This window comes from Scardinius erythrophthalmus, assembly GCF_964197995.2.
Source record: "Scardinius erythrophthalmus genome assembly, chromosome: 20".
NCBI lineage: Eukaryota > Metazoa > Chordata > Actinopteri > Cypriniformes > Leuciscidae > Scardinius > Scardinius erythrophthalmus.
In genome coordinates this window covers 23,286,587-23,300,786 of record NC_138240.1, presented here as the reverse complement: position 1 = coordinate 23,300,786, position 14,200 = coordinate 23,286,587, and the positions used below count along the sequence as shown (strand labels likewise).

The window sequence follows — 14,200 nt, the reverse complement described above, 5'->3', positions numbered from 1 at the left end:
GTTGCAAATGCCTCGCTCATCCTGTGGCTCGTGCAGAGCCGCGCTCAGCGACGGAGACCGCCACGTGATCTGCGCTCTCTGCCTGGGTTTCGACCACGCAGCCCGCGCCCTTCACGGGCGGCTGCGAACAGTGTGAGGACTTGCCGATGTCGACCCTGCGGGCTCGACTCGCCATGTTTCACGATCCTCCACCTTCTCCGGCTGCCTCTTCCGGGCCGCGTAAGAAAAAACGCCGCTCTCAAAGGCCTTCCGAGCCGGTGGTTATAGCTGAGCGCTCGCCGGAGCCCCTCCCGCGAGCCTCGCTCTCTCCTTCTCCCCCGCCCTTCACCGACGCGCAGCGGCCGGCCTCTGCCCGCACTGCCGTCGCCTCAGGGGATGAAGCAGACCAGCTGGTTACTCCCCTCTGTCAAGCCGCGCAAACGGCGCCGCTCACAAGGGATGTCAGAACGGACGGTCACGGGCTATAGCTTCCTTTACGTTACAAGGAAGCTACCCCCCCCCCCGGATGATGCACGCCCTCTCCCCCTCTGTTCGAGCCGCGCAAGGCGCCGCTCACAAGGGATGTCAGAAGTAGACGGTCACGGGCTGGCTTCCTTTACGTTATAAGAAAGCTACCCCGCGTCTCGGTCGCGCGCGTCACTCTCCGGCCACCTCCGTTTCTCACACATTTCTCAGTCCCCTCCTAGCTCAGGCGACTAGAAATATCTATATTGCAGTAAACGAGCCTGTTATACACGCACGCCTGCAAACAAACGATGTCACAGCACATAATGACATCTTCCCACTCTCTCTCCCTTTGTTCGAGCCGCGCAACTGCGCCGTTCTCAAGGGATATCAGAGCGGACGTCACGAGCACCGGCGAAAGGAGGAAGAGAGAGTGTTTTCGTCCCGCTTAGGCCGGACTTCCTCCAATCCTCGCATATTTCTCAGTCCCCTCTAAGTTCAGGCGGCTGGAAATACTATTATTGCAGTAAACGAGCCTGTTGTAATACACGCGCGCCTGCAAACAAACGCTCGGTCATATGCTCGCACTGACTGGAAGCTCATGTGTGCCCCTGTGGCTCAGTGGCAGAACATTAGAGTTCCGCACCAGAGACCTGTGTTCGAATCCGGCTCTGGCAGCAGAAAAACTTTTTTCTGCTTGCTTCTCTCGAGCTCGCGGCCAGCTTTCTTACATACAGAAAGCAAACCCGCATCTCACGGGATACATATTTCTCAGTCCCCTCTAAGTTCAGGCGGCTGGAAATACTAATACTGCAGTAAACGGGCCTGTTTTAATACACGCGCGCCTGCAAACAAACGCCGAAACACGACGCTCGGTCATATGCTCGCACCAACTGGAAGCTCATGTGTGCCCCTGTGGCTCAGTGGCAGAATTTTACGCTTCTGCACTGGAGAACCGTGTTCAAATCCGGCTCTGGCGGCAGAAAATATTTTTTCTGCTGTCTTCTCCGAGCTCGCGGCCAGCTTTCTTACATACAGAAAGCGAACCCGCATCTCACAGGATGGTGCTTGAGTATTTATGAGCGTCTAAACATATGAGCCATCAAAGCATTTGCTCTATAACGCCGATGGTGTTACAAGTGTAGAAAATGTGCCCACTCCCATGTGCTCACTGCTACACACAAACACGGTCCCCATGGTAACGCGTTCAGAGCGCTCTCTCATAAAGCGGTCACACGCCGCTCGAGTAATAAGTGTAGTAAATGTGCCCACAACTCTGTGCTCACATCTACCTGTAACTCGCTCTGCCACTCGGTTACCCCGGGCAACAGCGGCTCAAGCCGAGGGTGTTATAAGTGTAGAAAATGTGCCCACTCCCATGTGCTCACTGCTTCACACAAACATGGTCCCCATGGTAACGCGCATAGAGCGCTCTCTCATAAAGCGGACACAAGCCGCTCAAGTACTAAGTGTAGTAAATGTGCCCACAACTTTGTGCTCACACCTACCCGCTGCTCGCTCTGCCATTCAGTTACCTCGGGTCGCACACCCTCTAAGCTCCCAAACTCTGGCCGTGTCATAAGTGTAAACTCTGCGCCCGCTCAGGTGCACGCGCACTCACTTTTAGACATTACAATCCCCACACCGCTTTCGCGCCAGGGGTGTTTGTCAGCAAATCGCGCTCCATCCTCTGGGACCGAGCAACCGAACGCTGTACAGCCGGCCAATACTGTTTACCAGCCCCCGTGTTCGAGCACCAGCGGCGCGCACGCCGCTCCATCCTCTCTGATACAGGTTCCCCAATCCCGCGCAGCGCGGCGATCTGAACCCAGAGACCATTCGACCCCTAGCTATGCATGCGGAAGCATGGGAAGCTATTCAGGGCGCGTCAGAATGGGTGCTGAGTACTATAAAACACGGCTATTCGCTTCAATTCGCTCGTCGCCCTCCGCGCTTTCTAGCACAGACGGAGACGAAAGTGAGTTCAGAAGCTGCGCACCTGCTTCAAGCCGAAATAGCGAAGCTACTGCGCAAAAGGGCTATAGAACAGGTTCATCCTTCTCTAAGCGAGTCGAGCCTTTACAGCCGCTACTTCCTCGTACCCAAGAAGGACGGAGCGTTAAGACCTATTTTAGATCTGAGACATCTGAACAAAGCCCTCATGAGACGGCCGTTCAAAATGATCACAACCAGAAAAATCCTCGCGCAGATTTGCCCAGGAGACTGGTTTATCTCTCTCGATCTAAAAGACGCATATTTTCAGATCCAGATAACTCCCCGTCACAGGCCATTCTTGAGATTCGCCTTCAACGGTCGAGTATATCAGTACACAATCCTGCCCTTCGGCCTGTCTCTGGCACCCCGTACATTACGAAATGCATGGACACGGCTCTCGCTCCCCTGAGAAAACAGGGAATGCGAATACTGAATTATCTGGACGATTGGCTTATTCTAGCGCTGTCAGAAACGGAACTTGTGTCTCACGGAACAGCGCTTCTCAGCCATCTGGAGGATCTGGGTCTCTCGGTCACTGGACCAAGAGCTCGCTATCGCCCCGTCAGTCAATTTCCTTCTTGGAATAGAACTGGACTCGGTGGCTATGACGGCCAGACTGTCGGAGCAGCGCGCGCGCCGCATCCGCCTCCTCGCCGCATTCCTCCAAATAGGCAGCCGGGTTCCGCTGAGGACATTCCAGCGTATCCTGGGGCATATTGCCTCAGCTGTAGCAGCGCTCCAGCTGGGCTTACTGCGCATGCGCCCGCTTCAACGCTGGCTGAAAGCGCGCGTGCCCCACCGAGCCTGGGCGGCCGGCGGCTTGCGAGTCAGAGTGAATCAGAGCTGCTTTTCAGCCCTGCAGCCCTGGCTGGCAGCCGAATGGTATCACACAGGAGTGACTATGGGAGTGATTTCACACCGGAAAGTTGTCTCGACAGACGCTTCCAACCTAGATTGGGGAGCGCTCTTCGAAGGCAGACCGGTCTATGGCCGCTGGTCAGACCAGGAGAATCTCCTACACATAAACTGTCTAGAGATGCTCGCGGTTGAGAAAGCTCTCAAACACTTCCTCCCATTCCTCCACGGTCACCATGTTCTAGTCCGCACGGACAATACATCGGTAGTGGCCTATGTGAATCGCCAGGGCGGTGTCAGATCAGACGCTCTGCACCCTGGCGGAACGCCTCCTTGTGTGGGCTCAGCACTCTCTGCGCTCGCTGAGAGCCGCGCATGTGCCTGGCCACCTGAACGAGGGCCCCGACAGACTGTCCAGGGACAGCGTTCCCCCTGGGGAGTGGTCTCAACACCCCCAAACAGTCCAGTCACTGTGGCGCCGTTTCGGCAAAGCGGAAGTCGACCTTTTTGCGTCAAAAGACAACGCTCATTGCCCAGAGTTCTTCTCGAAGAACGAGGACGCGCTGGCCCAGACCCGGCCCAGCGGCCCGCTGTATGCTTTTCCCCCGGTCTCTCTGCTGCCTCAGGTCATCAAGAGAATCAGGGAAGCGCGCCACACAGTGCTCCTCTTAGCCCCATACTGGGAGAACCAAGCTTGGTTCCCGGATCTAATACAGCTGGCAGACTCAGCCCCCTGGCCGATACCGGTGAAGAGAGACCTTTTCTCTCAAGCCCGCGGCTCGATATGGCATCCCCATCCAGAGCGCTGTCTCTGCATGCGTGGAGCCTCAACGATTACACGCTGATCTGCCAGACGGGGTCATGAACACGATCATACAATCTAGAGCCCCCTCTACGAGGCGGCTCTACATGTCGAAATGGTCAGTGTTTAACAGATGGTGCACTGCTAAGGGGCTCGATCCACAGACATGTGGGGTATCGCGAGTACTGTGTTTCCTTCAAGAGTTACTGGACGCGGGCAGGTCCCCCTCCACGCTCAAAGTCTATGTCACGGCCATTTCAGCGCTCTCTGTTCAGAGCTGGGCCGCGCATTAGGAAGGAACGAGTTCGTCATCCGCTTCCTTAGAGGAGCCAGGAGGATGAACCCCCCGCGACCCCCCTCGGTTCCTATGTGGGATCTTTCACTGGTCTTGGAGGCCCTGAAAGCGCATCCCTTCGAACCCTTGGAAACTGTGGATATGAAATACCTCACGCTCAAAACCGTTTTTCTGATAGCACTGTCTTCAGTCAAACGAGTGGTGGAACAGCTCTTTGTTTCGTTTGGCGGGCGCACCAAGGGTCTCGCCGCCTCGAAACACAGCCTGTCCAGATGGATAGTGGACGCTATTGCTGCTGCTTATGCGTCTAAAGACCTGCAGTGCCCATTGGGCATTCAAGCTCACTCCACCAGAGGCATGGCCTCGTCGTGGGCGTGGTCCAGCGGGATTCCCATTCATGACATTTGTGCAGCGGCAGGCTGGGCCTCCCCCTCCACATTTGTTAGGTTTTACAACCTGGATGTTCCCGCCTTGCAGGCGAAAGTGTTATCAGTCTAAGTCTCGCGTATGCCAGCCCACTATCTGTGCGCGGGCTACGTTGTGTGATTTAGCTCTACTGGTTGAGCTGCACTATGCAGGGAATTGTCAGTTCGGACCGGCCGTGCCGCTCCTAACCCCCTAGTGTGTGCTTATGTACGGCGCTAGCCCTCTTCGGGCCGCCCGGCTCTCTGCTATCACGTTCCCCGGGCTCTCCCTGGGACTCATTCAGTGGATGCTGGGCGCGCACGGCGTTGACAAGGGCGTTCCCGTAGCGTAAGCAACTACGCAATACGAGAGAACCTCTCGTAAGAGAACGTTTCGGTTACTCACGTAACCTCTGTTCTCTCTAGAAGAGGGAACGAGTATTGCGTAGCCCGCCGTGCTCGCACCACGAGCTCATTTCGCTTCATGCGACAGAAACCAGAGAAGCAGCCTCCGAGCCCTGTTTATATACGCTAAGCCACACCCCTTTTCGCGGGCTGTGACGCATTAAGCGCGCCAAGCGCGCTCATTGGTCGTGACGTCACGCCAAGGGCTCAGCGGTAGGCTGCTGCAGTTGCCGCAGGGCAGCCAATGGGCACGCTAGTAAGCTTGCCCTAGGTCTGCAGGCTGCCGCACTGCGTTGACAAGATTATAAAAATTAAGGATAATTTTTGGCTTCAGTATCTCGAGAAAGAAAGGCTTTCCCGTAGCGTAAGCAACTACGCAATACTCGTTCCCTCTTCTAGAGAGAACAGAGGTTACGTGAGTAACCGAAACGTTTTACTTCAGATGAAACGAGACACTGACACTGTTTTTTTTTTTTAAGTTTAATATGGTAAAGCTGCCTGATTTTAAGCAACGTGATGTGACTTTACTAGAGTGCAGAATTGCAGAGCTCGTGCAAACATATCCACGTTGCTATGATCAGATGCTTTTCTTATGCTTGATTTTAAAAAAATGCTTGCTGTTTTCTCAATTTTGTTGTGTTTATTTTGTTATTGAGAGGAAAGCGCACAGCACATACATATTCATCTAAATGTCTCTCTCAGTAGTGTGGGCGGCGTCGGATGTTTGCTAACCGTATATTGCTGTTTACATATTTCAAATTTTTTTTAAGAAAGGACCGATAAAGAACTTTGCCGTGAGTATTGGGGCCTTAACTCTCATTAGAGTAGGCCTATTAGTTGAGTATACTGTTTGTGGTAGGGTTAGAAGAATAAATTGACTTGTAAATACTTGTAAAGTTACTTATAGTCAGTAGAATGTTTGATGGGGGACCATCAAAATAAAACATTAGCAGAAATTTAACAGTCTACTAATACTCTACTGAGAGTTCATTGACATGTAGGTGAAACGCTTCTTTAAGTCAACAGAATGTCCATCAAAATAACGTGTTACCATGGTTCCATTTAAAAATATATCGCTTTTTCTGACTAGATATGTCATGCTTACAAGACTGGAAGATTGGCCTTGTGTAACAAACATGGGCTATGGAATGGATTTATGAAACAAATAAGACTATCACATCTAAAAGGGATGTGTTTTAGAGGAAAGTATACTAAATGTCTATAAAACAAGATACATTTATCTGAGAAGAAAAATAAGATATGACTTGTTTTGACAAAATATTCATATTTTATTTGTGCACTTTTCACAATACATATCGTTTCAATGCAGCTTTACAGAAAATGCATGTGTCTACAATTTGGAGTGATCTGTTATAAGAGGTGACTGTGTCAAAGTTATGTATTTCAGAAATGTACGTATACAAATCACGCAGTTGGCTAATAATGTATTAATTAAAAGAAAATATTCGTTTAAGGCAGAAGTGTAGATTGATAGCGCTCAACCTATTGGCAAATAGTTTTGAATTGTTTTACAACCAAACCTAATATGCAAATTTCCTTTGATTGGTTCTCAGTGCCAACTACTTACTAAATAAATATTGTGGCTTTAATCTCTTATCAGACACAAATGCTGTCAAAGCAGTTATGACTTGACAGGAGTTATGACTAATCTACTAATGATATGATGTTATATAGCAAAGAGAGTTTAAATAAACTATATAGCCATTTTCCAATATCAATCAGATGCCTTAAATATAATTATAATATAAAATGAAATAACAAGCAAATGGTTGCTTTTGCTTTATGTAATAAAACACAGGCACAGGCTTTATGAAATAGCATTTATTGATGCTTTATGGCCAGAGAAATAATGTCATTTTGAAGGTGTATTCATGTACATAAAAGACCTTTCATGCAAATCATTACAAATGTGATATTTGGTGATTTCAAGAAACTTCTAACCCTTTTAATCAAAAAGTAATAGCCTACTAATTCCAATGACAGCACCCATAATGTACCTCACACTGCAGTATAAGGATTGCGATCACTATCTTCGTTCTGTAATGTTAACGTAATTTCAACCATTGCATTAGCAACCCAAATCCTTAACAATTGAACATAAATAGCATACAAAAGCCATAAATAATGTTACAATGACATAAATATTATAAAATACAATACGTTTTGACATTACTGGGAAGAAAATGTATCGTTTTATCTTTTGAACAAATTCAATCAAAATAGAACAAAAATACTCCTCCATTGCAATGCTTTAAAATGTAGCTTTGAAGCGGAACATACAAAACATACCCCAAAGTAGCCTACTATGGTAAGAACATGTATTTTTTTGACATGTTGTTCTTGAAAAAAATACCCTAGAAGGAAATTATTTCAGTACCAAAGTATATTTCAAAGTACCCTGGTATTAACATGTGACACAGTCACTGTTCCACAGTATTTTTTGTTCTGTACATGGCTTTGCTATTGATAATATCTCAAATATATCTGAAATCCAAATTATTCTGCTGACAGAAGAAGAACTGGTTTAGATGACACAGACAAATGAATATGATACATCATTCATGCTAGCCCTTTCGACCTGTATGCAAAGCTACAGAGAGAATGTCATTTTGTTTTCATTTTCACCATATTCTCTTCATGTGGAAAAATGAGGATACACCACAAAGACTGTTTTTTGTTCCACATTTCCATCAATAAGGGGCAGACTGTTGGTCCCTACCTCGAGTCTATCCCCAAATTCGAGAAAAAAAATACCTTCAGAGAACATACTTTTGCTCCAGTATGGGGATGTAAATGTCACTGTTTCCATGTAGGTGAGCAGCGGCAGGGCCTCTTTACTATATCTGTCAGTGTGCTGCTTAATATTATGCTGCAGAGGGTAGCTACCATCGGTTGTGTTCATCCATTTTTCTGTTCCTCTGTACGTGATCTGCAAAGAAACTTTGTACATTCCGTCACGATGGACTCTCAGAAGCGTACCGTTTCCCTCCAAGGTCAAGGATTGGATTTGTTTTGGTGCCTGATTGACTCGTGAAAGCATCCATGGCACAAGTTGTTCTTTATCAAAAGGTCCGTCTTTAGGCAAAGCACTAGAGTTAACTAGAGAGAAGGGAAAACGTGTTAATACATTTAGCCATAAATGTTTTAAGAATCTTTGAGAATGAAAATTGCATATGATATGCTATTGTCTAACATCTGGCTCAAACATATCTGTGTTTCTCCTGCTCAATGACAGTGATGAAACTCCTTAATGTTAATACTTTATGTAGCACTAAAAACTTTTTGTTTTTTAAACGGAGATCACAATTCTCCGACGATTCTGAACAAAATAACACTTTTAATCAATTTGAATGAATTATTTGAAGCGTCAAGTTACTTTCAGAAGGTGACTTACTCCATTTCGATCTCTACCATAGACATTAGTGACATCCGATCTATACATTTTTATCCCAGTACTTCTGCGATCATTTTAATTATTATAACACAGAAATAATGATTTGAATGTTCCGCTGCGATCGCACTTGTCCAAGTTATAATAGGCATAGCTAAATCGTTGTCAATTAGGAATAAGATGGTGTGGGTGTTTGAATCAAGGTCATGATCTTTTAATTAATCATGCAGCTTTACTTAATATTTAATTGTAAACTAATTTAAACAGATGCTGTCTATTTAAAATTCAGGGCCTAAATTACAGCAAGTTGTCTGATTAAAGGAACATCTCTTGGTTACAATAAATCGTTTCCAAATGGTGAATTGGTGATTAAGTTTTGTATTTACCAGTATGTCTACTAATGAATTACTTCTTAATGCACTTAATACATTACTTCTTACCTGTCAGACGAGTGATGGATGTATTTATTTGTGTCTGGGTCAATGCTTCGCTGCCCTGACGCTGCATTCCTAAATGAATGGAAAATGTGATATTCAAGATGTCATATATAATGCATCATGGTACCACAATGTGAAAGACACTAAATTCAATATTTACAATAAAGTTCAGCTTTAGTAATGAACTCACCAAATTTAGGTGCCTCAGTTACATTTTCCTATGAAAATAGAGCAAATGTAAACAGTTTAATAAACACACAATGAATCCTAAATTAATCAGTGTATTGATTATCTGAGGCATAACTGTACTTTTTTATCAATATTTTTTTTTAAATAATTAAATAATGAGCAACATATTTTTTATTAACACTAGTAATGTATCATTATTTCTTTATTAGATGCTAGTAGCCTACTTATTCTGTTGGTATTACTAGTCATATCCTATTAACTGTGTTATCAACTATTTACTTCTGACAACTTTGTTTTCCCATGATTAATGGTATGTCCTAGTTTCACTACTAGTACTTATTTCTTACTATGCCACTAATAATAGATAGGTTATTATTTCAGACTTAGCTAGTAGGCTATATAAATTACAATATACAGTACACTAGTATTCCAGTTAATACTAAACTTTTTTTAATATTAGAAAACACATTAGTTAAACTAGAAGTCATTACAAGTAAAATAAATAAATAAATGAAGAGTAGAAGTTAAAATTTGTTGCAATCAATAATAAAACGGGTCCCATGTACATATCTGAACGTTGTCTTTCGTGTATGATCTATTCAGCAAAGCAAATGATAAACTTCACTGGCTCTCTAAGCAGTGACATACCTGACTGAACTTGACTTTGAATGTATGCGTCTTACCTTGCACGTCGACGGGTATGAGTGATTGATGATCGTGAACATGCAGATGGAGAAGCAGAATAGCAGGCTGATGGACTGGAAGAAGAATACCCGTCGCCGCAGTGAGCGGAACTGTGTCTTAAGACGGCTCACGGGATCGAGCTCCATTACAACCACGTACTCTTTACCGGCAGTCTCTTCTTTTCCCATCTCCATAAAGGATAGTTTAAAATGCACCGCTTCATTCCCTCTGCTCGGACTCCTCTATATATGCTATTTCTCCCACGTGTTTTCTTCAACGCCCAAAACAAACAGCCTACTCGTTAAGTTTCGGCATCTTGAAAACGTGAGGCTCTCTCGGTTAAGTCAATCCAGTGTCGCTTCCTGCTTTGCTCATGCAAGACCTGCGCTTGACTACGTGCCAAATTCTTGAGCAAATAAACTATTACGTCGGCATTACTAGTGTTGCGTGTTCACAGCGTTACAGTAAATGTTGGGGTAAGGCTATTCGAAACCCCCGTACAATAAGTCATGCTCTATGACTCAACGCTTCAAGAGCAGTGCCTGATTAAAGGTCTGTGAATTTGTATGGTGATAGCACGGAGACCGACATACAAGACAGTGCAGGTTACTTATGATTTAAAAAAAAATATAATAATCTCAGCTCTCAGATTCTGTCAATTGTATTGCGAAATTCAAACAATAAATATCGTTTTGGCGCTTGTAAATGTGATTGACAGATCCCTAGCGGCAGAACCTATCATATCTACAAGCTAGTAAATAAACACGAACACTGTTGAAAGACACAGTAGCCTACAATTTACCGAAATGTATATTCCTCATACATAATATCGATCAATCAGTGTTTTTCATTCGCGTAAAGGGGTCAATGAAACAGCTGGACATTGTGTCACATAACATTTACCTCAGGAAAGCCATTTAATGACCATAATATAATTAGGCTACGTTAGTTGGCTATAAAAAAAAGAGCTATAGAGAGTATTTTGCTAAATATGTATATCCTAGCCTACTATATTACATATTTATTATATTTTTACTTATTAAATAAAGTTGTTATTATAATAAAAAAACGCATTATATTTAATTTGAGTTATTTCTAACCTTAAATAATACTACAGCCAAATGATCAATATTATCCAAATGAGTCAATATTAAATCAAATCACAAGAATTGAATTGAATTGAAATCGTGAAATTTGTGTCAAGCAATAAAAAAAAAACCGTAGCTTACCAGAAATTGTACCATGGAAACATTGTAACATGTTGTCACTATAAAATTCAATTTAGTTACTAAAATGTTTTGTTAAATAAAGTTTTGCAAAACAAAAATAGTTTTGAGCAAAGAAAAAATGTTTTACTCACAAAAATAAAGAATGGCAAAGGGGGGAAAAAAGTATTGAAAAAAAAAAAAAAACCTAACCCTAGCCCTTCCCAGAAGTTATTCAATTTGAGGTTGAGGACACCATCAGGGTGATGAGATCCTCCACCAGTGCCCTTGACCCCTTCTCTACAGCTCTGGTGAAAGCAGAGGATATTTCTGCCATCAGTCCCTTTATCCCCATAATAATAAACCAATCACTTCAGTCTGGTCACATATCGTACCGTCTGACCTAAAAACGGCTATACTCAGGCCATTGATCCTCAAACTGGAATTTCTTTCCATTGTTACGCTGATGATACACAATTATACATGAAAACTGATACTCATTCACCATCATCATCATTGTCATTATCATCAACTCTATCTAAACTCACTGACTATCTGGTAGAGATAAGGATAAGATGAGGCATGGATGAATCACAGCTTTCTCCAGCTGAACAGCTCAAATTGGTTCCCCTCATCAGACTATATCATCAACCATAACCTGTATTATGTTCTCTGGCCAGGACATTCCACTGTAACAACTGAGACAATCAGACACATAACTTATTGTTACATTTAACAAATAAGCTTTAAAGCCCGCTCTTAGGAATGAAATATTCCCCCAAAAGAGGCAAGAGAGCAGAAGAGGCCTTCAGTCGCCAGGGCGACCATCAGATAAGATGATTTCATTGCTTTGAAAAATGTGGTCATGTGATAAGACAGAAGCCATAGGGAAGACATAAACAGACCTTAACCCTTTCACACATAAGTTTTTAAAATATTAAAATAGTAAAATATTCTGGCTGAACATTTTCGTTACATTTTCTGATCAGTTTTTCCCCTTGCCAAAACAGGGATTGAAAAAAAATCTCCATGTTTTCGGTGCTGACGCGTTCATGTAACATGTAACTGTGGCGCTGCCAATAAAGCACCTAAAAGCTGTCACAAAGAACCGGCAAAAGTAATGATAATGAATATGTAAAATATAACAAGGAGACATTTTAATTGATGCTGACGCACAATCTTTGCAGTGAACGCGCCATAGAGAAATGCGCATTGCATACGGATTACATGCAGAGAACAGTCTGTTTTCTTTCGTTTTGAATTGTTCTGTTTAAAAGTACACATTTCAAGCTTTCGATATATATATACGTCTCAGGTCTGTGAGGCAAGTACAGACCTGAGTTTTGGTTCATGAGTTTCACCAGTTCACGCGCCCGCGCCTCCGTGTCCTGATCTATTTTCTGCTATATTTACTTATTTATTAAATCCAGGCAATTGGTTGATGAAACATTGATTAAAATTAAGGTACACTGTAAAAATAAAAGGTGCCTGGAGGAACCTTTTGGGGTTCTTCACTTTGCCACACCGGCGGAACCGTCTGTAGATCCTCTAGGCACCCTTTAAAAAGGGCCGGTTCTCTGAGGAACCACACAGGTTTCCTGAGGAACTCTTATATTAGGCACTGTGTGGAACCACTGTGGGTGCCTCCAGGAACCAAATTTCATTTTTTTTTAAATATTTAATTTCATGTTATTACTATGGTTACCTTTGACTTCTATTATAATAAACAAATTGAACCAAATACAAAATAAGAATTGTTTATTACATATTTGATATTCATTTTTATACATACACTTCCATGCACATGGGGAAAAAAGCTAACTACAGATTAATATCAATGACTACACAAAAAAATAGTATAATACATAAGCAACATGAATAATCAACCATGTATATACAATAGATAAACAAGAAAAGACATCTCAACAAAATGCATGGAAACACATATGTTCCACTAAATAAATCAATGTAAAAAAATTACATTTGAACTAATTAAAAATGTCCATCATACTTAACTTTAAAACATTTGTGTTTCAGTCCGATGGTGAGTCTGACATCACTGTTTCCAAGTCCAAAAGCTCTATCAGATGCCAAAAACAAACAACAGTGCTAATATACACTCATTGTGCTGTAACCTTTATCTCTATACTGAAATCTCTGATGGTTAGTTATTCAGCTATTTTGAATCATAAAATGTTTAAGTCTGGGATGCCGTTAGACTGGAGACTGTAATGTACACTATGGCTTTTGAAAAGCTTAAATGTGTGACTTGAATCAACAGTGTTCATAAATGGTTGTTGAGTATTCTCATGAAAGATAGAGGAAGTAGAGGCTTCGACCCGAAACAGAGTTAAGGTGCAGTAAAATGATCTGTTGTTCTGTGAATGTTCACTGGTGAATTCAGTCATTTCAATATGAATTCACACGATCAGCAATTTCGTTTGTGGTCAAAAATGTCACTATGGGACCAAGTTGGTGTGAGGTACTTAACGAGTTAGAAAAGTGAAAAGGTACAGCATCGTTTTCCGTTTGTTTTTCCTCTTTTCTGGTGGATGGTCCAGGCACTTCAGTGATTTTCAGGTCTACAGGAGGATTTTTATTCTTGATCAAACTTGTATTTCAGCTTTCCGAGATCCCTGCAAAGTACAAAATTTACTGTTAGTAATGTTATTAAAGTGATAGTTGTGAAATTTAAATAATTTCCTCAGCCTTGTGACGTTCCAAACCTGTTTGACTTTCTGTCTGTGGAACCCAAAAGCAGATCTCAGGCATAATGCAACCCCTCGCTGACACTGCATGAAACACAAGCAGAAAACAATTGTGTAAATCATTCATGAAACCATTCTTATGCACACTTGTCTAGTTCAATTCAATGCAACAATTTATGTAAAAATGGTTAAGCTCCAAAAATGTCCCAGAAAAGATCCTAAAAATAATCAATGAGTTCACAACTCATGTGTTATGGGTTGTGTTGCAAGTCTTCTGAAGCCTAATTGAGAGTGAGGAGTCACGTGCCGACTTGGGTTGATTTGGGCGGGGTCTGAGCCTGTCGGCCATGATGGAAGGAGACGCT

At 43.3% G+C, this 14,200-nt stretch overlaps 1 protein-coding gene and 1 long non-coding RNA gene across 2 annotated transcripts; both read right to left on the bottom strand.

Moving 5' to 3' along the window:
• Positions 1-7,030: 7,030 nt before the first annotated feature.
• On the bottom strand, positions 7,031-10,297 carry LOC308680919 (uncharacterized protein). The gene is made up of 4 exons (XM_081349371.1): positions 9,922-10,297; positions 9,240-9,267; positions 9,053-9,121; positions 7,031-8,320 (listed from the first exon to the last, which is right to left on the bottom strand). Exons 1-4 carry the CDS (start codon positions 10,114-10,116, stop codon positions 7,857-7,859), a joined length of 756 nt encoding a protein of 251 aa, XP_081205497.1. The 5' UTR covers positions 10,117-10,297; the 3' UTR covers positions 7,031-7,856.
• Positions 10,298-12,870: 2,573 nt separating this feature from the next.
• On the bottom strand, positions 12,871-13,961 carry LOC308680633. The gene is made up of 2 exons (XR_014028933.1): positions 13,854-13,961; positions 12,871-13,763 (listed from the first exon to the last, which is right to left on the bottom strand). It is a non-coding gene; the product is annotated as an uncharacterized lncRNA (long non-coding RNA).
• Positions 13,962-14,200: the final 239 nt, after the last annotated feature.